The sequence below is a fragment of the Prionailurus viverrinus genome, chromosome D2 (assembly GCF_022837055.1).
Source record: "Prionailurus viverrinus isolate Anna chromosome D2, UM_Priviv_1.0, whole genome shotgun sequence".
NCBI classification, from domain to species: domain Eukaryota; kingdom Metazoa; phylum Chordata; class Mammalia; order Carnivora; family Felidae; genus Prionailurus; species Prionailurus viverrinus.
Window position 1 is genome coordinate 52655265 of NC_062571.1, and position 27086 is coordinate 52682350.

The window sequence follows — 27086 nt, forward strand, 5'->3', positions numbered from 1 at the left end:
TGGAGCCTGCTTTGGATTCTCTCTCTCTCTTTCCCTCTCTCTCTCACTCTCTCTCTCTCTCTCTCTCTCTCTCTCTCTCTGCCCCTCCCCCACTCACACTCTGTCTCTCAAAAATAAATGTTAAAAAAATTTTTTTTTAATCTCTAAAATTTTCAAAGTGGAAATCAATATTGCAGTTCTCAAAGGGCATTTAGTTTGACTTTTTCGTTTTAAAGAGGAATAAATATGAGGGCTAAAGAGATTAAATAATGTCCAGGTTTCAATTCTGAATCTGTTGTAAGCTTGCTCTGTGACATGCAGCACATTTGTCATTCATTTTATTATCTTCCTTAGCACCTCTTATTTTCAGTGAGATGTTAATGATTTTGTTTATTTGTTGGTACCAGGAAAACCACTGGGACTCCTAAGAGTCCATAGAGATTCAGGTGCATTGTTCCTGAGTTTATAACAGCCCTAAATATTACAATTAGCATTGACCATTTTCAGTAGGTGTAGTTTGAATAATTGGGGAAGGTTGCTGGTTTCTAAACTGATGTTCAGCAGTTACAACACTTGGATAAATGAGAAGTTGTTTAAGTCGCATTCATTTATTTAGTTCCTGTCCTGTGTAGAATTCTTAAATGTTTTCTGATTTCTCAAGTTATTAAAATGTCTACTGTAACTTTTAATCAACTACCCATAAATTATGATGTTGGGGAGAAACACGATTTTTTTTTTTTTTTTTTCATTTCCAGAGTAGGTTTGAAAATATGGAAAAATAAGTATGTAGCTAGTTTCTTCTTAGGAACTAAAATGTGATAACATTTCAGACTGTAACAGGAGTATTTTCTTTTACAGCATGTAGATGTAGCAGCTTTACTAATAAAGTATAATGCGTGTGTCAATGCTACGGACAAGTGGGCTTTCACACCTTTGCATGAAGCAGCCCAAAAGGGACGAACACAGCTTTGTGCTTTGTTGTTGGCCCACGGAGCCGACCCTACTCTTAAAAATCAGGAAGGACAAACGCCTTTAGATTTAGTTTCAGTAAGTGATGGACTCTTTGAAAAATCTCAGTGCTTTTCTTAACTTTTTAATGTTTGCTTGGTACATATAAAATATCTTTATGGTGAATGTGGCAAAATCTTTTTTTAGCTCAGTTTAAATATAGGATTTCTTTGGTGTTAAAATGTAATATGTAAATAATAGGACTATCAATGAGCTGTTGTATCCTGAGTGCTTTTGGAAATAGGAAAAAGAAGTATGAGGTATAGCTGCTTACGTTAATTTGGAAATAAAATTTCCAAATACAGGCCCTCAGTGAAGGCTGTTAAGGGGCATACTGTGCAAGGTCACATAGGACACTGGTCTTGATGAATTTCCCCTCATTGCCCTCAGAGTGCTACAGCCACAAAGCCTGCTTCTTGTCAGGATTCCAGTTCCTCCCACACTGCCTGTTCCCAGAGTTCCGGTTCCGTGCTTACTTCCCCAAAAGTGTTCATAAAACAAGCTTGTTCCTTAAGTTTTTGGGGTTGTGGTCCCCCCCCCCCCCCAGGGGAACTCATGTAGGAGTCTCTGTTGTAGCCTCCACTTCCTCTTTGGCCAGTGTGACACAGGCTCCTCTCTCACCTCTACCACTGAGGAAATTGGCCAGGGCACTGGAGGGAAAGAGAGAAGAAATTCTTGTTGAGATACAAAGGAAAAGCAGTCCCTTAGATTGCTTTCTACTGAGAGAGATTTCACTGTCACAAGTTACACTGAGAAGCTGATTCAGTTCAGCTTCATTGGGGGTTAAGTAGATTTTTCTCAGCAGGCTGACAGCCCAACCATATTTGTAACATTTCTTCAGGGAAGTGTCTTTCCAATCCCAAACTACCTTGGGAACGCACTTTTCTAATTCATTCCACCCATCTGTTAGTCCACCAGACATAATTGACATGAAACAAAGTGCTCTAGAGAACAGGTGTGGGCTTTAGAGCCTAACAGACTTGCCTTAGAATTCTGGCTACCACTTGTAGTTGTACGGTCTTTCACCTTGCCTAATCTCTAAGCCTCAGTCATGTCATCTATAATGGGGGTGAAATGTCTGGTTAAGGGGTGCCTGGCCAGCTCAGAAGAGCATGCAGCTCTTAATCTGAAGGTTGTGAGTTCGAGCCCCACATTGGGTGTAGCGATTACTTAAAAATAAAATTTTTAAAAAGAGAGAGAGAGAGAGAGAGAGGGAGGGAGGGAGAGAGAGAGAGTGTGTGTGTGTGTGTGTGTCTGGTTAATACGAGAATTAAAGTAATGTACTTAAAGTCCCAGGCATGATAGCAGATACATAAAAAGCACCCCATAGATGATGCTAATATTATTTTAAAATGTGGGTGCTGTGGAAGTCCTCAGACTTGGGAAGAAAAAAGATAAGGATTAAAATAGGCAATATAAATGTGACTAACCATGAAAACAAGTACTGATTTACTTCTTGCTATTAGTGTCTTGAGCATTGTGAAAAAAAATAATATATGTCACTAATTAAGCAAATTAAAACTAGTAAATTTGAGGATTTTTTCCCGTACTAGTAGATTTGATTAAAATGGTTATCTTTGTTTTCTCCCCCCCAAAAATAACTCAATTTTAAGGATGTATCACTGAATATTTTCCAGGAAATATAAACACACCATGTAGATTCAAGTTCCATGTAGATTGAATAAGAGTAAAACCTTGGTTTAGGAGCATAATTCGTTCCAGAAACATGCTTATAATCCAGAGCACTTGTATATTAAAGTGGATTTCAAGAACCGTTGGCTCCGTTTTGATCATGTGATGTTCAGCATCACGTACTGCTCATCTTGAGGAACGCTCACAGAACAAGTTACTCGCAATCCAGGGTTTTACTGCTTCTTTCAGAGTAATTGCGATAGTGTTAAAAAATTCTTACCTTTTAAAATTGCTGTTACTATAGGGGCGCCTGGGTGGTTCAGTTGGTTAAGTATGTGACTTCGGCTCAGGTCACGATCTCATGGTTCATGGGTTCTAAGAGCCCCACGTCGGGCTCTGCTGACAGCTCAGATTCTATGTCTCCCTCTCTCTCTGCCCCTCCCCTGTTCACACTCTGTCTCTGTCTCAAAAATAAATAAACGTTAAAAAAAATTAAAATTGCTGTTACTATAATTCATTTCAGTGCTTTGCAGAAAATCATAGTATGAAAGTTAGGGTTTTTTATGCTTAGCCACATTTAACAGGTTTGTTCTTATTCTCTGTCTTGGAAGAGATGTTCTGAATTATGTTTTATATTTAATAACAGCTTAGCTGGATGTCACTTATTTGCTTTACTTTTTAAAATAATCATTTTTATGTTATATGCAGTTCTAGTGCAAATCTGAGTTTTTGTCGTATTTTTTAATGTATTCTGTTGGGTACAGGAGAATTTTAAAACTTGCTTATCACAGATTTAATCTCTCTCTGACACACACACTAGGCAGATGATGTTAGTGCTCTCCTGACAGCAGCCATGCCCCCTTCTGCTCTGCCTTCATGTTATAAACCTCAAGTGCTCAATGGTGTGAGAAGCCCAGGAGCTACCGGAGATGCTCTGTCTTCAGGTCCATCCAGCCCATCAAGTCTTTCTGCAGCCAGCAGTCTTGACAACTTATCTGGGAGTTTTTCTGAACTGTCTTCAGTAGTTAGTTCAAGTGGAACAGAGGGTGCCTCTAGCTTGGAGAAAAAGGAGGGTAAGAATAACTTTCTAACTTGTATTGTAGCCGCCTAGTTGTCATTTAGAATGCAAACAAGTCATGTTTTAAATACAACTGTTAGTATCAGATTAATTAGCATAGCCTTAACATTTTAGTCTTTCATTGTTTTCTTTACATTATGCTTTCAAAAGGTTTAGATGGCTTGTGCTTGAGTAGTTATGCCTTTACCTAGTCCAGTATATTATTAGAGTTAGGAAATATCTTTACTCCATATCAGAATACCCAGTTGTGAAGATCTTTTTTTTTTTAAAGGAAAGAAAAAGACAGCATACTTGCGGTCTCTATAAAGCTGTACTCTTTACCTTTTACCTGTCAAAATTCATCTCACCTTATGTAACATTGTGGAACTTGTTTTCATAAACTTTTTTGTGAAGTAGCTTATATCTTCAAAGATAAGGAAACTTTTTGAGTGGAAATATAATTGACACACTAGTTTCAGTATGGGCACTTATTTTAAAGATACAGTTAAAAATAAATTTTTTTAAATGAAATGTTTTTTTTAACCTGAAAGTGCCCCATTGGCTGTTTCTTCTATGATGTTGAGATTTTATAGCTTTCTCTTTTTGCAATTTTTGATGCAATGTTTTGCTTCGTCTTTGCATTCTTGATGTGTATAGTAATACCACATAACCTTGTTGCTAAAATGTTGATATACCTTATTCTGTTTGTTTGTTCTGGATTTTTTATCTTCCAGTTCCAGCAGTAGATTTTAGCATAACTCAATTTGTAAGGAATCTTGGGCTTGAGCACCTGATGGATATATTTGAGAGAGAACAGGTGAGTAAATGAATTGATTTGCTTGGTTTGGTGTTCTGTGAGACCTCAAGAAAAAATTAGGACATCCTTGAAGTGCCTTAAACCATTCAACTGTTTGTGGGGAGAGGAGAATGTTTTTTTAAGGGACTGGAAATCAGTTAACTCTTCTAATTGGGCTTGATCTTGGAATTTCTGCTTAGTTTATTAGCACATAAAAATGGACTCTCATGAAATAAGAAGTACATTGAAACAAATGAAAATACACATTCTTTTAAGTGCACATGGGACATGCGCCAGAATAGGTCACATATTAAGTCACAACATCAGGCCTCAACAAATGCAAAAAGATTGAAATCATACCATGCGTATTTTCTGACCACAGCGCTTTGAAACCAGGTCAACCATAAGAAAATTTTTGGAAAGACCATAAATACATGGAGATTAGACAACATGTATTCAACAATGAATGGGTCAACCAGGAAATCAAAGAAGAAATTTAAAAATATATGGAAAAATGGACTGTGGTGTAGTAATAGTAAAATAGCTTTCCCAAATGGAAAGCTTAGCTTATTTAGCCCTTAAAATAAGTTATCCTTGAGCTTGGTTTGTTTAGTTCAGTTGTGTCACTCATTGCCTGCTCTGAGTCTGACACTTCGCTAGCCACTATGGGAAGGTATATAGATATGCTAAGTATGTATCTGGGCTTTTCCAGAGTAGTCCCAATTTATGCCATCAGAATACTGGTGTTTTTTCTTTTTCTTTTTTTCTATTTTTTTGGTTCAGAAAATATAGTTAGTGTAGACTTGTACTCCTAAGGAACTTTTGATCTACTTATGGAGCTCTAACAACATATGAAGAAATAAGTTTTGGGCATAGATTTTAGAAATTCAAAGGGGAAAAAAAAGGTTATTGCAAGCTGGACTACTCAGGAAAAGTTTCATGGGAGACGTATAAATAAAACAGGATCTTTAGAATGTCTTCAGTTTCACAAAGTGGAAATAAAATATTAGAGGGTAAAGAAATAATTTGAACCCTGAGGCACAAGTACCAGTTAGCATAGTCTGGAGTCTGGAGGAACCAGTGAAGGCCTTGTATAAATGGGTGGGTTGTGGAGTGATAGTGGAAAAGACAAAATAGAATACCTGAATGTGATTAACTTGAAAGTACATTTTTGTTTCGCAGCTTAATTCGGTTCAGGTTCTTATGTTAAATGAAAATAACACTATTTTTTGGTAGTGCATGACTGAACTTCAGTTAGCTGCAACTTTTCGGTTTCTGTTTAACAACTGGTTTGCTTTCATTTCTAAGCTGTTCAAAAAAATCTAAAGTAAATGTTTGAATCTAATACATTGTGAGAACACCAGTATGTGAATGTCTACCAAATAGAAGTCTTCTAAACAGTTTCATCCTCTTTTGTAAGATCACCTTGGATGTGTTAGTTGAGATGGGGCACAAGGAGCTGAAGGAGATTGGAATCAATGCTTATGGACATAGACACAAACTAATCAAAGGAGTTGAAAGACTTCTCTCTGGACAACAAGGTATTTCATTTTAAATCAGTGCTAACAATTTAATGGTTGGTATAAAGGCAGCCCTCAACTTACTAAATGATAATTTTTTTTTCAACGTTTTTTTATTTATTTTTGGGACAGAGAGAGACAGAGCATAAACGGGGGAGGGGCAGAGAGAGAGGGAGACACAGAATCGGAAACAGGCTCCAGGCTCTGAGCCATCAGCCCAGAGCCCGACGCCGGGCTCGAACTCCTGGACCGCGAGATCGTGACCTGGCTGAAGTCGGACGCTTAACCGACTGCGCCACCCAGGCGCCCCACTAAATGATAATTTAAAATCTATGAGAGAGAGTCCATTTAATAGGAAGAGCAGTAATTAGAATTTGTGAAACCTGGTATCAGGTCTTAATGCTGCTACTGTTAAGTTTACTGAGCTTCTGCTGTTAGTAGGTGAACTTAAGTAAAATTTCTGGGCTATTCAGAAGTTTGGGAATTGCTTTAGCTCTGAAGTATTTCTCTTAAGTATTCAGTTACTTCTGAAGTTATTCTAGCCCTAAAATTATGAGTCTAAAAGATCAGAAACTTGAATATCTTTCTGTCTTATGATAATATAATAGGCAATGCCTAGGCATTGAGGTGTGCCCATAAAATAATGTTGTAAATCTCTTTTTTTGTTGTATGTAAATGGCTAAATTCTTTAGCACTTGCTGTGAAAGTACTGGGAAACAGTGTTGTAACTGAGAACACTTGACAGAACAGCATTGAATAATATCTTTATTTCTTCTGAACATTACTTAAAGAAAATGCAAATTGCATTTGTTCAACAGATGTTAACATTTCCCATGTACCAAGTCCCAGGTATGAAAAGGTGAATTGTTCTAAATATCAAGGCCGCATTTTTAACTTAATTGTTAAACTAAGGGTGTGATTTACCCTGTCTGCGGACAGACACATCCTGTCATTGAAGTCCTGGCTGTACAACTGGAGTTGAAGAAAAAGACTAGCAAAAATGAAGAGCTTTTCAGGGAAGGATGTATGGTAGGCAGCGTAGGGGTCATCTCTTGAAAAGGAAAAACTACCTCTAAAAAGTAGGTGACTGAAGCTGAGCAATACTTTACACTGGAATTCTGGAATAGAATCGATTGAAAGTGGATGCACTTTACTTTCCTGGTAGGGACTAGGGCAAAATGTTTAAAATATGAGGTAGTCTGGGATATGTCTAGTATAGATGACAAAATTGTATGAGATAAAGACAGAAAACCCGTGACTCCCTGGAATGTTAGTATACAATATAAAAAGTATCAAAAATGAAGAGAAACTAGAACCTGCAGTTGTAGACAGCCATCATGACTCTACTAGAATAATACCAATCCGGTAGGATAGAAATTACGGTGGAGTACTGGAATAACAAGGGTCACTTATGAAAGAGGCAGGTTAAAAAGGAAATCGGACAGTGTTTGTTCATTAAACATATAGTGTCTGGGACACAGTTATTAAGACTGCATTGAAAGGCTCAGTAAACAATGACAGAAACAGGCACACCGCCTCCAAGTGGCAGAGGTGTGTAACTCTGTGCCACTTCTGGTCTGTGGTCATTCTGATACATACAGCTGCAGTCGCAAAGGATCATCCACTCCCACGTGGAGGAGAAATGTCACGACGCACAATGACTATGTCTGCTCTAGCACATCAGGGTCTCTTGCCTACATAAAGTTACCACCTTCCTTGTCTTCATTTGAAGCCAGGATTCTATACCTACATTCTACCTCATTTGCAAAGTGGAACCCGTGGCAGTCTTCTGACAGTCTCTCATTTTGCTGGCTTAGCCTTAGCTCTCATTCAGTGCATCAAGTCAATACATTACTTGTCCTGATCTTTTAGTGTTTATAAGACATCTTGGGGTGGTCCAGAGATGCTTTGGTCAAGCGTGTGTCATGGTCTTTATTCTGGTAAGTCTTTAGTCTCTGAAATATTCTTCTTTGTAAAGTCTCCATACTTCCTGTAGATAATGTACTTCAGACAATGTAATTCACATTACATACCTGATAAGTCTTTATCAGAGTTTAGCATGCTGGTGGTGGTATTGTTATTCAGACCAGACCCAGAACTAGAATAGTGCTCTTAGTCTCTACACTCACACTGCCATGCATTGACCCAGCAGTAATGGATTTGAGCCCTACCTGGGAAAACAGCAGAGCTTTAGAGATCTTGTAGAGACTGAAGGAAAGGTTTGTTACAAATACATGGAAGAAATTAGAAAATTCTGTTTAAAATTCCACTTGAAAAGTTTTTGTGAGAGTAAAGGTACAAAATACATAGTTGTCTTGACCATTGACATTCAGTAAACACAGCATTCATTGCTGAATTAGTGACTGTGAGGGGTTAGAATAAGCATTCAGGGAACGCCTGGGTGGTTCAGTTGGTTAGGCGTCCAACTCTTGGTTTTGGCTCAGGTCATGATCTCCTGGTTTGTGGGTTCAGGCCTCGCATCGGGTTCTGTGCTGACAGTGCAGAGCCTGCTCAGGATTCTCTCTTTCTCCCCCTCCCTCCCCCTCTTGAGCGTGCACACATTCTCTCTCACACAAACTTCTAAGTAAATAAATAAATTGGAAAAATGAAAAACAGAATAAGCATTCAGTAGTCGGTAAACTATGGAGTGTCATTCTAGGATGATTTAAAATTACCTGAAGCTGTATAAATTTCTGTCATAATTCTTCCTCATATTTACAGAAATTAAAGAGACTAAATGCTGAAAGTGCTGAGTAGTTAGTAAAGGAAATAATCTGAAGAAGAAATTTTGTGACAACCTCCTTAAGGATAAGGGGTAAAGAATAGAAAGGTTTTTCTGCATTATTCCCACAAAACCCTTACAACTTGTGTCAAAATTAGCAACCTAGATGCAGTGTGGTGTTCTGGTTTGGATCCTAAAACAGAAAAAGGACATTAATGGGAAAATCTAATGAAATCCAAATAAATTCTGTAATTTACTTAACAAGTGTGACCAGTGTTGTACTGTGGCTATATAAAATGGGAACATTGGAGGAGCATTAATATTCCTAATGGTGACATTAGGAAGTTGAGTAAAAGGTACACAGGGACGCTCTATGTAATGTCAGTCTTTCTGAAAATGTAAATTAGTCCAAAATTAAAAGTTTTTAAAAATAGGTAGTAAGCAAGAAAAAAAGGTAGTAAGCATCAGATAAATCAGGTGGCCATTTTGGGTTGATGTTAATTGGAGGGGACGGGGACTTGGCATAATTTTTTTTTTACCTTCAAATTTTATTTACTAGGTCTTAACCCGTACTTAACTCTGAACACCTCTGGAAGTGGAACAATTCTCATAGATCTATCTCCTGATGATAAAGAGTTTCAGTCTGTGGAGGAAGAGGTATGTTCATATACCTTAAATAAATGTTGGTTCAATAGCTGAACTTCTAGAGGTTTCCAGATCTTGAAAATATAATAGGATTTTAATTGTCCCTAACTCTTTACCACCTGGATGAATGTTCAAAATCAGCGTTCAAGGTACACTCCCTCAATAAACCTTGAATCCAGTAACTTGGTTCAATACTGCAATTAATACTGACACAGAATTCTGTTGGAGAAGAGTTAACTGTCATTTGGGGGGGGGGGGGGAGATGCAAATATTCCCTCCCTTCATGAAGGCAATTGCAAAACCCAGTATCTCATACAAGACCCAGAATATGTGGATGCTACTTTTCCAGGAAGTTTTTCTTCCAGCTTTCTTTTCACGGAACTCTTGGATCCACTGAAATCTTTGAATAGTGCTTTACAGTTTGAAGAACACGTATCCTGTACGTGTGAGGAACACAGGGATAGAAACTTGAGTGAAACTGAGTTCTAATACTCCAGAAACTCCAGCTCTCAATGAAATACATATTGTGCTTTACTAGGGCAAAATGAATGGGAGCAAATAAATGATTGTTTTATTTTTTTATTTTTTTTCTTTTAATTTTTTTTTTTTTTTAATTTACATCCAAATTAGTTAGCATGTAGTGCAACAATGATTTCAGGAGTAGATTCCTTAGTGCCCCTTACCCATTTAGCCCATCCCGCCTCCTACAACCCCTCCAGTAACCTTCTGTTTGTTCTCCATATTTATGAGTCTTCTCTGTTTTGTCCCCCTCCCTGTTTTTGTATTATTTTTGGTTCCCTTCCCTTATGTTCATCTGTTTTGTCTCTTAAAGCCCTCATATGAATGAAGTCATATGATATTTGTCTTTCTCTGACTCATTTCACTTAACATAATACCCTCTAGTTCTATCCATGTAGTTGCAAATGGCAAGAATTCATTCTTTTTGATTGCCGAGTAATACTCCATTGTGTATATGTACCACATCTTTATCCCTTCATCCAATCAATGGACATTTGGGCTCCTTCCATACTTTGGCTATTATTGATAGTGCTGCTATAAACATTGGGGTTCACGTGTCCCTTTGATATAGCACACCTGTCTCCCTTGGATAAATACCTAGTAGTGCAATTGCTGGGTTGTAGGATAGTTCTATTTTTAGTTTTTTGAGGAACCTCCATACTGTTTTCCAGAATGGCTGCACCGGCTTGCACTCCCAGATTGTTTTATTTTTTAGCATGTGAGGTGGTTAGCTTTGTATGTTTAACTCACCCATGCATCTGCTCCTTTTTCTTCCTTTAGTTTGCATTATATAATTTTCGCCTAAAAGTATTGTTTCCAGATTGACTAGCTAACAGCTATCTCTAGAAAGTAGTACTTGTGAAGTTATAGAAGAACTCTCATATAAACAAGAAAAATATTAAAATCTCATTTTGTATTCTCAAAAACAGAATCATAGGCGTCAAGAACCATTTTCCCCAAATCAAAAAAAGCAAAAGTAGGGGGTGCCTGGGTGGCTCAGTCAGTTGAGCATCCGACTTCGGTTCAGGTCATGATCTCACAATTCCTGGGTTCCTGAGTTTGAGCCCCATATGGGGCTCTGTGCGGACAGCTCAGAGCCTGGAGCCTGCGTCAGATTCTGTGTGTCTTTCTCTGCCACTCCCCTGTTTGCTCTCTCAAAAATAAACATTAAAACAAATTTTTGAAGGAAAAACAAAAGTTAATACACATATATTTGACATATTTTTCCATCAGATGCAAAGTACAGTCCGAGAGCACAGAGATGGAGGTCATGCAGGTGGAATCTTCAACAGATACAATATTCTTAAGGTAATAAGTTAGTGAAAATAAAGTTTTCTGAGACCGTAGTTTTCAAAGCCTGAAACAGTAATTAACTTTCATAAGAATATAATCTGTCTAGCCTAGTAAGTCTTTGACATAGCATCAAGGGATATTTGGGGAAAGGGTAGATCCTTAAAGGTTAAGATTCTCAAAATCCCTGTACTATTTTTCATTTTTTCATTCTTTCTTTCTTCCTTTTTTTGTGCTGTTTTCGTAACAAATAATTCAGCATTTGTTGAATTATCTTGAGATCATGACAAATCCATTAGGTTTAGGACCTTAAATATATAAATTATTCAAGTACTCCTTTGTAGCAAAGCTGAATATTCTTTGTGGCTCAAGAAAAGACTCCATCTTTATACTTATTTGTCCTGTGACTACTCCGTGTGTCCATGAGTCCCCCATCTATACAACTTTTTTATAATTTTAATAGTACTCCCTCTGTACCTTCATCTTTTCCAAAAATTGTCTGAGGTTTTAAGTCATTCAAAGGAGAGTCCTGTCTTTTCTTGATACCAGGTACTCTTCTCAGGGCCTTTTCCAACTTTGCTGTGTTTTTCTTGAACTACAGCAAACAAAAATGCATGCTCTACTTGAGATGAATAAATCTTTTTATTAACTACATTGATATATTCTTAATAATTATGAAATAAAACAAAATGTGGCAAATATCTTTTTAATACCTAAATTTTAAACTCAAAAGTGAACAGTATCAAATATTTCAGCTGTTTTATATTATTGTCATATATATACTATTATAAGTGTTATATTAGATGTTGTATTTTAGAGTTAGTGAATACTAAAACTATAGGAGATTGCGTTCATCCTATTAGATGATTTAAGGTAAAGAAATCCTGGGAGCTCCTATTTATTAGTTTATATCATAGTGTGACAAGAGTGACATCTTGATATTTCCATTCATGAACATATGTAATATTTTTAATAAGGCAAATAATCATGCCTTTTATTTTCTTAATATAAGTGAGATCGCTGTGTCAGTTGTGTTCCTTGATTACATCTGTAGCCATATTTGAGTTTTTTTAAGCCAAGACTAAATCCACCAGCTCCCAGATGTGCTCTAGGACCAGCAGGGGGCTGTAACACCTTTAAGCAGAGCCAAGAAACAGCTCTAGGGTTGTGAATTTTGATCCTAGAAATACTCCCAGTGAGACCAGCATCCATCTTTAACTCTTCTCAAGACAAAAATTTTAGGAATTGGAGGGATAGGGAAGGGTAGAGAGAGTAGTAGAGGCGTGTCTGTGTGTGTGTGTGTTTTAAGAATGTTTTTTGTTGGGGGTTATTTCAAATATTTTTCATTAAAAGCAGATACAGATGATACTTTGAGCCAAATAAAATAGGATGAGGTGAAAGATAACCGTTCTCTTTTTAATACTTACATACAGAATTCAGTATACCTGATTTGGAGCTGTTTTAGTAATAATTCTAAATTAATGAGAATGGAAGTATTTTAGTTTATGGTATTCTTGACCTTCCCATAAGTCCATATATAGCTTTTTTCCCTTTGAAGTTTTTCATTTCCAAAATGTAGCTATATTTCTATCTTTATGTTTGAGACCAAGTATTTTTAGCTGACTAAAATAAAACATAGTTTATATTTCACAGAAGTTTTGCCTCTCTTCTGACTATGTGGCCTATTTAGGTTAAGATGAACAAGTAAAGTAGTAAGTAATTATGACGTAAAGATTTTGATTCCTCTGGTTTCTTTTTTATAGATTCAGAAAGTTTGTAACAAGAAACTATGGGAAAGATACACCCACAGAAGAAAAGAAGTTTCTGAAGAAAACCACAACCATGCAAATGAAAGAATGCTATTTCATGGTAAGATTCCTCAGGGCAGGGGGCAGCGCTGGCAGGCTCAGTAGGTAGAGCATGTGACTCTTGATCTCAGCGTCATGAATTCAAGCCCCAATTTGAGGGTGGAGATTACTTAAAAAAATTTTTTTGGGGCGCCTGGGTGGCGTAGTCGGTTAAGCGTCCGACTTCAGCCAGGTCACGATCTCGCGGTCCGGGAGTTCGAGCCCCGCATCAGGCTCTGGGCTGATGGCTCGGAGCCTGGAGCCTGTTTCCGATTCTGTGTCTCCCTCTCTCTCTGCCCCTCCCCCGTTCATGCTCTGTCTCTCTCTGTCCCAAAAATAAATAAACGTTGAAAAAAAAATTAAAAAAAAAAAAAAAAAAAAAATTTTTTTTAATGAAATCTTTAAAATAAAGAGCTATTGTCATTGAACTTAGGGAATTTTCTAAGAACTTCTGTTGGATTGAAAGCACTATTTGTCTTGAAATTTCCTCTTTTCTTTTATGCTGCAAATTGACAGGTGTTGATTGGTCTTTGAGATTTATAGCAAAGATGAATGTAAATGTTAACGTAGTGTTTATCAAGTCTTCAAGCACATAGTAACTCCGGTATTTTCTTCATTTGGCCTTGATTGCAGAAAATTTTTAGAGACCTGTAAAGTTCTATGAAACACAACATTTAAATTTTATAGTCCCCTGGAAGAATGGCTATAGCAGACTGAATTGGTGGATAATATCTAAATGGTATTTCTCATTCTAAAACCCTAAAAATCATCATGATGCTCTCTTGTCAAAGAGTGTAATATTCATTTAGGTACTGACTTGATGGTTATAATGAACGATTTTTCTGTTTTATAATAAATGATTTTGGTTTTTCCAAATTAATTGAAATAAGTGATTCTGGTCTTCTGTAGTTCTGTAGTGGAATTCAGTGTATTTTCCTATTCCTTTATGAACAGGGACACTAATCTTAATGAATCAGTTAACTGTTACATTGGCTTTTCCTAACGCCCACCCCTCACCCTACTCTCTGGCCTGGTTCCCATGATTACCTCCTTTCCTTTGGCTAAGCTCTCCTTGGCACCCATGCACGGAAGGGGGTGAGAATAGTCAGTATGCAGAGAGTGAAGGAACACACATTTGCAGATAGAATCTGGTGTGACAGGATGAAAGGCAGCGAAGTGGAGAGATGAGAAGGAAGTATAAAGAAGAAAATAAACATGAAAAGACCACTTTGGCCACTTGATATCTAGAAAAAGCACACAGACATGGGATGTCACTGTAAGGCTTAATTGCATACAGCCTTGCTATAGGAGATGAATTATGAGACTCTTGGTTCTGGATTTGAGGTCTGGAATTTGGTAACTTTAGCATTTATATTTTAAGTGATCTTTTTTTCTAGTTGAATCTTTGTGTGTCCTATTTTTTGGCATTTCATCCACCCCCTTATTAGAAACATCAATCAACGTTAGCATTTCTTTTAAAGTAGTTAATTATTGGGGCGCCTGGGTGGCCCAGTGGGTTAAGTGTCCGACTTCGGCTCAGGACATGATCTCACAATTTGTGAGTTCAAGCCCCATGTTGGGCTCTGTGCTGACAGCTCGGAGCCTGCAGCCTGCTTCAGATTCTGTGTCTCCCTCTCTCTCGGCTCCTCCCCCACTCACGCTCTGTCTCTCTCTCTCAAAAATGAATAAACGTTAAAAAATTTTTAAAAATAAAATAATGTAGTTACTCTAAAGGAATAAACTAGGTGACAGGTAACTTGTTATCCTTGTTTTTTTAATATTCTTTATATCGGTGGTCAGTATGTATGTTTAGGAATTTAACTTCAATGAAGATTTCATTTTATTCTTCTAAGATAATGTTAAATTCTTATCCATCTACATCTATTTTAGGATCTCCCTTTGTGAATGCAATTATCCATAAAGGCTTTGATGAAAGGCATGCCTACATAGGTGGCATGTTTGGAGCTGGGATTTATTTTGCTGAAAACTCTTCCAAAAGCAATCAGTATGTATATGGAATTGGAGGAGGTACTGGGTGTCCAGTTCACAAAGACAGATCTTGTTACATTTGCCACAGGTAAGAGATCACTTGTTCTCATTTAGTTTGGTAAGAATTTAATAAGAACTAGTTTCATATTTGAGAAATTAGGGGAGCAAGGCATCATCTTGGACAACTTTAGGACTCCAAGATAGGTATTTTTCAGGTTGCTTTTGGCTCTCTCACCAGTTGTAACAGGAGCCAGTGTTTATTAAATGATCTGTGTGAGCCAAGCACAGTTCAAACCACTTGACCTATTTAACTCATTTAATCATTAGAACACCTAGTGCTTTAAACAATATGAAGCAGAAAATATCATTGGGCATGAGAGATATTATTGTGGCCCTTAAATATTATAGGACTCGTGGATTCTTTAAAAATGTGTATTCAAATGCGGGGCGCCTGGGTGGCGCAGTCAGTTAAGCGTCCGACTTCAGCCAGGTCACGATCTCGCGGTCCGTGAGTTCGAGCCCCGCGTCGGGCTCTGGGCTGATGGCTCAGAGACTGGAGCCTGCTTCCGATTCTGTGTCTCCCTCTCTCTCTGCCCCTCCCCCGTTCATGCTCTGTCTCTCTCTGTCCCAAAAATAAATTTAAAAAAAAACGTTGAAAAAAAATTTAAAAAAAAATGTGTATTCAAATGCTAAAATGGCATTCCTTTGCCAAGTCTAGTATTTCATAGGAATGCCTGTAGGAGTCTCTCTTCCACTGTGATATGATCCTAATCCTGAATTTGTGATATTACTACTTGAAAAACTTATCATGAAACACATTCCTTTTAAAAAGCACATTATTATCAAATAACTACTTTGCACTTTTTCCCCCGGTTTTACTCTGGCCTAACTCATTTGTTAAAATCATTCAAATAACTTGCCCCTAATTAATCCTCATAGGTAAATATAAATTATCTTTTGTCATTTGAAAAATTAAGTAAGGTTAATTACTGAAATTCACTCAACAGTTAGGGTACTGCTTATACAGATCTGAAGCAATCTTCATCAGATACTAGCAAGCAGGAGAATCACCTAAAGAGCTCGCTAAAACACAGATTCCTGAGCCCTACCTACTGAGTTGCTGACTTAGTAGGCCTGAGAGGAGGCCCTAGAATATGAATTTCTACCAAGTCGTCAGGTGATGCTAATGTTTCTGATCACTGATCTTGAAGAAAACCCTAGAGCAGTAGTTCTCAGCCTTGGTGACACATTGGAATCACCTGGGCAGCTTTAAAAACTGATGCATGTGTCCCACTCTCAGAGGTTCTCATATAATTGGTCTGGCATTAGGATTTGTAAAGGCTTCCCAGCTGATTTTGAAACGTTGCCGAGGTAAAGAACTCTGGTCCTGGGGAGAAACAAGATTTGTTTTTGTATTACTCTTGTTTTCCCCCTAAGTCTAGACTTGTGTAGGTGCCTGAAGTCAGCCCTTTTGGATATGAACTCCCATCCACTTCTGTTTTAGATCATAAATTGGACAGTTTAGAAAGCTTGTAATCTCTTGAGATTCTGTAAATTCAACTCTGCTGTCATATTATCTGGAGGTAAAATAGTTCAGATTATAATAATGTTCTAGTACCACCTCTCATTACTTTTTAGAACAGAGTGGTTGGCTGTCTGGAAATAAGTTTATTAAAATTTTTAGGGGCACCTGGGTGGCTCAGTCAGTTAAGCATCTGACTTCAGCTCAAGTCATTATCTCACAGTTCGTGGGTTTGAGCCCCACATCAGGCTCTGCTGACAGCTCAGAGCCTGGAGCCTGCTTCAGATTCTGTGTGTCTCCCTCCCTCTCTCCCTCCCCCCCCTCTCAAAAATAAATAAACATTAAAGAAAAAATTTGGGGGGCGCCTGGGTGGCTCAGTTGGTTGGGTGTCCGACTTTGGCTCAGGTCATGATCTCATGGTTCATGGGTTCAAGCCCCGTGTCGGGCTCTGTGCTGACAGCTCAGAGCCTGGAGCCTGCTTTGGATTCTGTGTCTCCCTCTCTATGCCCCTCTCCTGCTCGTGCTCACTCTCTCTCAAAAATAGATAAACATTAAAAAGACTTTTGTCTTTGGATTATCACAGGGCTGATTGGGACTATAATACAAATTGATTAGCAATGCTAAAGTTTCCAACAGGCTTATTTAGAATAAAAAGTATAGATAACCTCTCTTTGGAGAATAGAATTAACTCATTCACCAAAATCTCTTTCTGTCCTTGGAAAAGAAGAAAAGCCATGAAGTAATAAAAAAAGGCTTATTGGAAATAAGGCAAGTCAATCATATATATGCCTGGGGATCTGGAGAGTAATCCACTTAAACTTCTGGTAAGGGAAGACCTATTTGAGGAACTAACATTGCAGCCGAAACCTAAAAAAACCAAGTGTTAGCCAGTTTGAAGAGTGGTAGAATAGATACCATTCTCTATAGTAAAGGAAACTGTGTATGATGGTCACTAGGTAAGAGAGTTGGTTTGTGTGAAGAAAGAAAATTAATGCTCCTGGTACACAACGCAAGGTAAGATTAGAGAATTTGGAGCCGTTGTAAGGAATTTGGATTTTCTTCCAAGGATACTGAGTAACCTCTACAAGGTTTTAAGCAGAAAAGTGATGTGATTTGATTAATGTTTTATGTGTTGGATTTTTTTTTCCCCCTAAATAACTTGTTGCTTGGATGGAAAATAGTTTAGGAATTAGAGTAGAAATAGAGTAGTTCAGAGGCCATTGTTCCCAATCCAACTGAAAATTTTGGTGATCTGAATTTAATGGTAGCCATAGAATTAAGAGAATGAGTTTCAGATACAATTTGAAGGTGGAATCAACTAGACTTAGTTGGATAAATGTCCAACTTTGCAAGCTACTTCATGGGGGTTCCTTAAGTTTGCTTCTCCTTCTCACTTGGGCTGTGGTTTGTGCTTTTGCTAGGATACAAACAAGTGGAGTCTCCGTCTCTATAAGGTCATTCCATTCTCAGTTGTTATAGTTAAAATAAGGATTAAAGTGACAGATTCATTAATGAGAGTAGAAGACATTCTCACAAAGTTCTTTTAAGGGTGAAATGACAAAACAACTTGTGTTTATGTATAAATACATTAAAAAGCTTATGCAGTCTACACAGACAATGTCTTCTGCCTTGTCTTCAGAGAGATCTTTTCCCTTCCATGTTATAGGCAGCTGCTCTTTTGCCGGGTAACCCTTGGAAAGTCTTTCCTGCAGTTCAGTGCAATGAAAATGGCACATTCTCCTCCAGGACATCACTCAGTCACTGGTCGACCCAGTGTAAATGGACTAGCTTTAGCTGAATATGTTATTTACAGAGGAGAACAGGTAATTCAGTTTTATTTGCTCATCTTCAGAAATTATTTAGAGCCATACTTTAACCTTTTCTTACTAATCTCTTAAACTGACACGGCATATTGCCCTGAGAACTGGGTTGTTGTTTTTTTTTTTAACTTTTATTTGGAAATAATTTCTCATTTACAGAAAAGTTGCAAAAATAATCGAGAAGTCCCTTATTTTCCCATTGTCAACATTTTATCTTTCTCTCCCGCGTGTGTGTGAATACAGTTTTGTTTTTCCTGAACTGCTTGAGGGGAAGTTGTAGGCTTGTTGCTTTACCCTTACGTACTTTAGTGTGTATTTCCCCAAAACAAGGACATTGTCTTAAAATTATCAAAATCGGGAAAATACCATTGTTACAATATTCTATCTAACTTACAGACTTTATTCAGATTTTGCCAACTACAGTGGATCTTTTTTCTGTTTCTTACCTTCTGTAAAATATAGTTAATCAGAATCCTGTATTTAGTAGTTAACCTATCTGTAGCAAAGAAGCAAACAATTCCCTCTTGCTCTTAGTGACACAGGTCCAGTCAAAAGCATCTCTAGATGCTTGTGTTCTAGAGCAGTGTTCTTAACTGAGGAAATGTAGCAGAATCACCTCAGTTATTAAAAACAAACACACACTTAGTATTCATCCTAGACCTTCTGATTCAGAACCTAAGTGATTGGAATCAAGGTAAGGATGTTTTGAGAAAATGTCCTTAGATGATTCTGATCCACAGCACTAATTTAGAACCTCTTTTCTAAAGTTTGGAAATCCTTATAGTAAAATGTTTAAAACAGTTTGTTTACCAGTGTTTAAATTGATCTTTCTCTTCCAGGCTTATCCTGAATATTTAATTACTTACCAGATTGTGAGGCCCGAAGGTATGGTTGATGGATAAATAGTTGTTTTAGGAAACTAAATCCGCTGAACCTAAAGTCATCTAAGCAGCTGGTGGCCTATTAAGTTTTACTCCTTTGCTGAGAAGTATCATCTTGTCCACAAGCCTGTGGCCAAAGGATAAAAAAATGTGAAAGAAGTTTAACATTCTGACTTGATAAAGCTTTAATAATGTACAGTGTTTTCTAAGTATTTCCTGTTTTTCAGCACTTTAACAGATGCCATTCCAGGTTAAACTGGGTTTGTCTGTACTAAATTATAAACAAAGTTAACTTGAATCTTTTATATGTTATGCATTGATTCTAACAGAAAGTGTAATCCCCTCAACAGAACTCATTTTACTAATACAGTACTGTGTTCTTTAAAACACAGCATTTACACTGAATACAATTTCATTTGTAAAACTGTAAATAAGAGCTTTTGTACTAGCCCAATATTTATTTACATTGCTTTGTAATATAAATCTGTTTTAGAACTGCAGCGGTTTACAAATTGTTTTTCATATGTACTGCCCATCTGTACTTCATCGTGCATCATCATGATTGAGTGATCTTTACATTTGATTCCAGAGGCTATGTTGAGCTATTATTAGCAAAGACTTTGTCAGTTAGGAAAGATTGATATATCAGATTTAATTTGCTGATGGAAGCATTTATCTCTCATTAGAAATCTTTCCCATTTTAGAACTTACTTCATAAATACTCTGGGGATTTAATTTCTGGTACCTTTGTATAAGACACATTCCAAAGAGCTCTAATTATGAACGTCCTGATAATTAAAGACACTTCTTTACTGGCTTCAAACTCCCGGGTCTCACATTGGAAAATTCTGTCATTTCATTTTGTAAAAATTAGAGCAAGTGCTTCTGTGTTTTAGAGGCTAAATCCTGCCAGTGAAAATTATGGTGTTCTTTTCATGGAGTGTAAATAGGAAATTACATTTCAGAGGTAGGAACGGTAATTCTGACTAATTTTCCAATGTATTCTAATTACCCGAAATCTAAAGTGGGGGGATGGAAGGGGAAGCGAATGAGAGTGGGTCGTTTTTTATCCTAAGTAACTTTTTCTTGTGTTTTCTCCTTGGCCTTACTGTTAGAGCCGATCTTTACACCATAGGTAAACTGAACCCAGAACCATGAAATATAGGTGTCCCAGTTCTCTCCAGGTCGCCTGAATGGGCAGGTGCTGTGAGCCATTGCTTCCTGGTCCTCGGTTGCCTCATCATGACACTAACAGTCAGTTGGAAATACACTTTGTGTGTGCACCACATGGTGACCAGGCTTGTTTGGCAGCTGTGGAGGGGAATGCTATCCCATAAAATGCCATTCCTGTTTTCTAATGTAAAACTGTCTTTTCCATGAAATAGGAGAAAGCATCTTGGTACAGAGACATGAATTATAGCTTGTCAGTCTAGTCGTTGACTCTCGCTCCCTCAGAAAGCAAGGCAAGATTTTTACCGACTTACGTCTCTGTAAGTGGGAATGTTCCTCTTCAGTCTCTGTGCCAGTTCACTTTTGTTTTACATTTTATTCCGTCTCTAAATTACCTGGCCCTTTGCATTAACTTGTACATAAAGTGCTAGAAAATCATGTTTCTTGTCCTAAGTGAGAGTTAATCAGAGTAAATGCATATCTGGAGTTGTTTCTAGGATGTAAATTGTGATCATTATTTAAGAGGTCAGTTCCTGACCTGGAAGTGCTTTTATACAGTTCTCTAATAATTGCAGTTATGATCCTAAAGTAATTTCTTGGAACACAATGGAGTATGCCAAATTTTATATAATTTTTCAGATTCTGGAAGCTTCCAGATTTTATAATTAGAAGCTAATGAGATGAGTTAATGGAATTTATATTTACCTACCTTATCTCTCAGCATTGAGCCCGTTACTCACCCTGTAGGTGAATCTGGAATTACTTTTCATGGAAAATCATCGAGATCTATGAGTTTATGATATTGCAGCCTGTATTGTTTCATCTAATCCATTGCTTAATTAGTGTGTTATTTTTCTATGAATGATTATATTGTGGTTAATATGTTAGCATGGCAATATTTTCAAATAGCTTTTGGTTTGTTGACAGTTTGAGGGATTTTGGGGGGTGGTTGGGGGTATTTTTTTTTGGAGTTTTTGCATGAAATATCTTACTTTATAATGATGGAATTGCTTTTTCTTTTGTCTTGTGATTTTTTTTGGGGGGGGGAGTGAGAATTAACTTTTTGTGTGGGTAGTACTATTATATCCATCTTGGGTGTCTTATTTGTACTGTATCACATTCCATACCTTCATTTAATTCTTAATAAAGTGTTCATTTGCTTTTCTGGGTAGCATGGTAATTACTGGAATAGTATAAATGTTTTGAATGGTCTTGAGAAAATGGATTAAGATCGCAATAAACCACAATTGCAGGAAAACAATGCAGTTCTGAGTCTAACAGTGATAGAATGCAGTTTAAAATTTGAAATATTGAGTTTTGTGACCATAATCTCTCAGATGCTTTGATATGTGATGCTTTTAGACATATACTCCATCCAGTACAACTTTCAACAAACCTTAAAGGTCATTCCCAGGAAATCTATCTTCTTCTAAAGAGGAATATATATCTACATTTTTTTTTTTTTTAAGTAAGCTACTGTAGGCCCAACGTGGGGTTTGTACTCACAATCCTAAGATCAAGAGTTGCATGCTGTACTCACAGAGCCAGCCAGGTGCCCCTAAAAACAATTTTTATAAGTTTTAAAATCTTAAAGTTAGTGGTATTTATTACTCTTAAAGTATAGGGACATCTGGGTGGTTCAGTCCATTAAGCGTCTGACCTCAGCTCAGGTCATGATTTCATGGTTCATGAGTTCGAGCCCCACATCAGGCTCTCTGCCGCCAGCATAGAGCCTGCTTTGGATCCTCTGTCTCCCTCTCTCTCTGCCCTTTCCCTGCCTGCACACGCACTCTCTTTCTCTCTCTCTCAAAAATATTAAAACATTTTAAAAAATTATAGTAATATATGTATTTTAGATTACAGTGTAAGTGTTCACGTGTGTGTGTGTGATCAATTCTTTGCTTTCCATAATAATAGAATAATGGTGCAAATAACCTATGAGTCATTTGGCTTTGGAAGATTTTTCAGCAGCTTAGTCTTACTCCTTTAGTTAGGACAATATGTTTGCTTGCTAGTTCCTAAGCATCCTACTATATGATACGATCCAGTTCTTTTCATGGTGGTGAGGAAAGAAAACATGTAAATAAATTCCCATAAACTTTTGTAATTAGTATTCCTGACTGGCCCTTTACCTTTTGTTCTCTCTGTTAGAGAACAAAAGTGACGAAGAAAGCAAGTAGGAATACTGATTCTTCACCAGGAGAACGGTCAGACTCTTTTTTTCTTTCCCCAGTTCGGTTTAGTTTTTAATATTTGACTTGCTTTATGGATTATCAAACTTCTAAAACTGTGCACTGGAGGCATCCTGGCTTGGCGTGCAGAATGGAGGTGTCTCAGAGACCCAGGTTGCTTGTACTCGAGCTCCCCACCCATCCTCTGCCTCCCCTTCTTCCTTTGGAGGGCAGGAGACCTGTCCTATTCTCATAAAGTTAGACTATAATGTGGCCTTTTCACTGCTCAATCTCCTCCCCGCCCCTCCTTTTCATGCTTACTAGCTTAGGCAGACAGTGACCTAAAATACTTAATTACACCCTTTTCGGTGGTTCTTGCTCCTTACAAGCCACCACTGTCAGAACTGTCTTCCTAGTTCATCATCCACCCACAGTTGCCCTCCCCGTCACACAGAGGCACAGAGCCCCCCACATGGTCTGCCGGTGGAGCAGTGCCACAGAGAAGTGGAGAGAACTACAAGATAAATCAGGAAAATACCCACATAAAAGAAAGAGATGAGAAATAGAAGAGGGCTGAGAAAGATGGAGTATAGAAGATCCAACTTAAAAGAATATAGGAGGGAAGAGATTTGCAGATTTTTGTGCAGTTTATTAAAGACATAAAGTTGAAGCATGACATACCAGGAGAGCACCTGAAAACAAATCTACTTCTAGACATGTAGTGGAATCACGAAAGGCGAGAAAAGTCAGGGTCACCTGGGTAGCTCGGTGGGTTGGGTGTCCGACTTCAGCTCAAGTCACGATCTCACAGTTCATGGGTTCAAGCCCCACATCGGGCTCTGTGCTGACAGCTCAGCCTGGAGCCTGCTTTGGATTCTGTCTCTCTCTTCCCTCTCTCAAAAATAAACATAAAAAAAAAAAATTTTTAATGTTTAAAAAAAAAAAAGAAATATAAAAGCAACCAAAGAGAAAACATTACCTGCAAAGGAATAATGACATTAACAGCAGGCTTTTCAGTGACAGCAATATAGGCCAGGGGACAATAAAATAAGTGCTGAGGGGGAAAAAATGTGTTAGCTATGAATTCTACACATAAAGGAGTATTTAAAAGGGAGGATACGGGGCGCCTGGGTGGCTCAGTCAGTTAAGACTCTTGGTTTTGGCTCAGATCATGATCTCATGGTTTCGTGAGATCAAGCCCCTCATAGGGCTCTGTGCTGACAGCATGGAGCCTGCTTGGGATCCGATCCCTCCCCCATGTGTGCCGTCTCTGTTTCTCTCAAAATTAAATAAAAACTTCTAAAAAAAAAAACCTAACAGGGGCGCCTGGGTGGCTCAAGTTGGTTGGGCGTCCGACTTCGGCTCAGGTCATGATCTCACAGTTCATGGGTTCAAGCCCCGCATCAGGCTCTGTGCTGGCAGCTCAGAGCCTGGAGCCTGTTTCAGATTCTGTGTCTCCCTCTCTCTGTGCCCCGCCCCCCCCCCCACACACACACTCTCTTTCTCTAAAAAATAAACATTAAAAAAGAAATTAAAATGAGCTGCAGGAAGAAGAGTAGACATTTAAAGGGGGGGGGGCAGGGAGGATAAAAACACATTTTCAGGTTTTGCTGAAAGAACTCATAGGTTCGTTTTTTAGGACAAAAGGCAATTGAGTCCAGAAGGAAGGAGTTAAATGCAAGAAGCAGAGTGAACAAAGAAATTGGTAGGGCCACCTGGGTGGTTCAGTTGGTTGAGCCTCTGACTTCAGCTCAGGTCATGATCTCACAGTTTGGGTTTGAGCCCCACGCCCAGCCTTGTGCTGACAGCTCAGAGCCTGGAGCCTGCTTTGGATTCCGTGTCTCTCTGTGTCCCCCCACTGCTCTCTATCTCTCAAAAATAGACATTTAAAAAATAAACATTGGGGGAAAAAATTGGTAAACAGACTGAAATACTCATGTAAAAACAGACTGTTTTATTAACTGATAGAAGAAAATCTTCAAGAAATAACAAATGAAAAACAAAAGTAAGAGGTTGACCAGTATATATGATTTCCTGTTTTTTACTGCTATTTCTATAAAAGGAAAAAATACAATATACATTTGATTCTTTATGCATAAAATGCCTCCAGGATACACATAAATTTGGGAGGACACCAAAGGTGTTAAAGACTTCACTATATATCTGTTTAAAATAAGTGTTGTCTATAAAAATACTACAGAAGTAAAGAATAGATTTGAGGTTTTAAAAACAAGGAATTAGGGGCATTTGGGTGGCTCAGTCGGTTCGGCATCAAACTTCAGCTCACACCATGATCTCACGGTCCATAAATTTGAGCCCCGCGTCGGGCTCTGTGCTGCCAGCTCAGAGCCTGGAGCCTGTTCCAGATTCAGTGTCTCCCTCTCTCTGCCCCTCGCCCCCTCACGCTCTGTCTCTGTCTCTCTCAAAAATAAATAAACACTAAAAAACAAAAACAAGGTGGAATTTAAAGTACTACTTGACAATGATATAGGAAGATAAGAGAAACCTTAAAATGTTGATGAACTTCAGTGTGCATATTACATTTTTAAGGATAATCAGAGTGGAAATAGAATTGTAAAGGTGAAAAAAGGGTAGAAAAAATGGAATACTCCAGTAGAAATGGAAATAACAGGCAACGCATGTCCTTTTTGTCCCCAGAGGTGTAAAAGAATCCAGCATTGGTAGGAAATACCTATAAAGGGCTAAGAATAGGCTAGACGTGCCTGAAGGGGGTTGGGGGAGAGGGCCAGAGTTGGAAAATAGAATTAATGCTCTAGCAACTAAGTGTGATATTGGTGCAGGGATAGGCTCATTTGACCAATTGAATGGAGTATATATAGGATTTTTATACATACCAGAGATAGCATGACAGCATTATAATGCAGAAAGAAGGGTCTTGTCAACAAATTGTTATGGATAACCATATGAAAAAACACATGTATTTGGATGCATAAACAAAAATTCTAAATGTATTTTCTATAGGGCTTCTGTAGGAAAAGTAAAGTATGTTAAATGTCGAGAAGAAACTCTGGGAGACTTTCTGATTTGGAGACAAAAGAGAACTTTTAACTGAGCTTTAATGAATGCTAGCCCTAAAAGAAAAGATTGATAAAATCATATTAAAATTAAGAACATCTGTTCATTTAATAACCTCTGTGAAGAAAGTAAAAAGGCAAGTCACAAAGTGGGAGAAAATATGTGCAGCACATGTAAAGGGCAGAGAAACTCAGCCTGTACTAAAAACTGCATATATAAATCAATATATATTTAAATCAATTTTCTATATAAGCCAAAAGCCAGCCTCCTGCTTATGAGAGAAACAAAAGTCAAGAATCAGACGAGGGCTGTCCATCATCGCTATTTAGCACTCTTCTGGAAAATGATAAAGGGGACAGTCAAGCTCTTTTTACTTACAGTTGATACACTGAAAAACTCAAGATCACCTGAAAAACTGCTAGAATAAGAAAATTCAATAAGATGAGTAGGTACAAAATTAATAAGCAGTAAGTAGAAGGCTTCCTATTTATACACAAAAAGCAGTTTTAAGATGAAATGGAAGGACGATCCCATTTATAATAAATAAATATATATATATAAAATACGTAAAACATATTTAATGCTACTTAGAGACAAAATACGTTGGCACAAATAGAGTACCATATGCTGTTCTCGGACGGAAAGATTCACTATTCCAAAGATTTCGTTTCTCCCTTAATTAACATGTAAGTTTCCCATGACCTAATAACATATCAAACCTTTTCTTTTTTAATGAAATAAACTGACAGTTTCAGGTGTAGGGCACAGCAGTTCCACAAGTCTGCTTCGCCGTGTGCACCACCAGCCTGGCCGCGTGTGTCACCATACGGTACAACTGCATGGTGGACCTTTAATCCTGCTGACTTACTCATTCCGTAACTGGAAGCCTGTGTCTCCCACCCTCCTTCACGCATTTCGCCCATCCCCCACCTCCTGCAACCACCAATTTGTCCTCTATTAATGGTCTGTTTCTGCTTCTGGTTTGTTTATTCACTTGCTTTGTAGATTTCACATGTAAGTGAAATCATCTGGTTTTTGTCTCTGTCTACAGATCAACCTTATTGAGGGAAGGAGCAGAAACCCATACAAATTGATTCTAAAGCTCCCATGGAAAAATGAATGTACGAGGATTCTTATTAAATATTTAAGGAAAGAGTGAAGGGCTACTGGCCGTATCACATCTTAACAATGTTCTTCAACTATTATTAAAACAGTAATCCTGACACATAGGATAATCACAGTGGAATGGAAGAGAGCCCAGAAGGCTCAAATCCACTGTATGTGATAAAGGTAGTATATTATGAAATTGTGGGAAAGGTAATGGTCTTGCAACAACTGAGGAGCCATCTGGAAAAAACAAAGTTGGACCCAAGCCTTACTCCTTACGTCAGAATATTTCAGGTGAGTCAAATGTGGGATGGTAGAAATGAAACCGCAGAGTTACAAGAGAAACACAATATTGCTAATCTAGGTGTAGGGAAG

General features: G+C 37.9%; 1 protein-coding gene across 2 annotated transcripts in view; it reads left to right on the top strand.

Moving 5' to 3' along the window:
- Nucleotides 1-21562, top strand: part of TNKS2 (tankyrase 2) — a 68961-nt gene extending 47399 nt beyond the window's left edge. Inside the window, exons 18-27 of one of the 2 annotated variants that reach the window (XM_047825139.1) lie at nucleotides 838-1026; nucleotides 3440-3692; nucleotides 4411-4493; nucleotides 5893-6013; nucleotides 9274-9371; nucleotides 11112-11186; nucleotides 12932-13037; nucleotides 14906-15092; nucleotides 18193-18349; nucleotides 19186-21562. In XM_047825139.1, the coding sequence (XP_047681095.1) occupies nucleotides 838-1026; nucleotides 3440-3692; nucleotides 4411-4493; nucleotides 5893-6013; nucleotides 9274-9371; nucleotides 11112-11186; nucleotides 12932-13037; nucleotides 14906-15092; nucleotides 18193-18349; nucleotides 19186-19248 (1332 nt within the window). In that variant the 3' untranslated portion in view covers nucleotides 19249-21562. The remainder of the gene's footprint in view (nucleotides 1-837; nucleotides 1027-3439; nucleotides 3693-4410; nucleotides 4494-5892; nucleotides 6014-9273; nucleotides 9372-11111; nucleotides 11187-12931; nucleotides 13038-14905; nucleotides 15093-18192; nucleotides 18350-19185) is intronic. The other variant, XM_047825140.1, reaches the window with a different exon arrangement.
- The last annotated feature ends 5524 nt before the right edge of the window (nucleotides 21563-27086 follow it).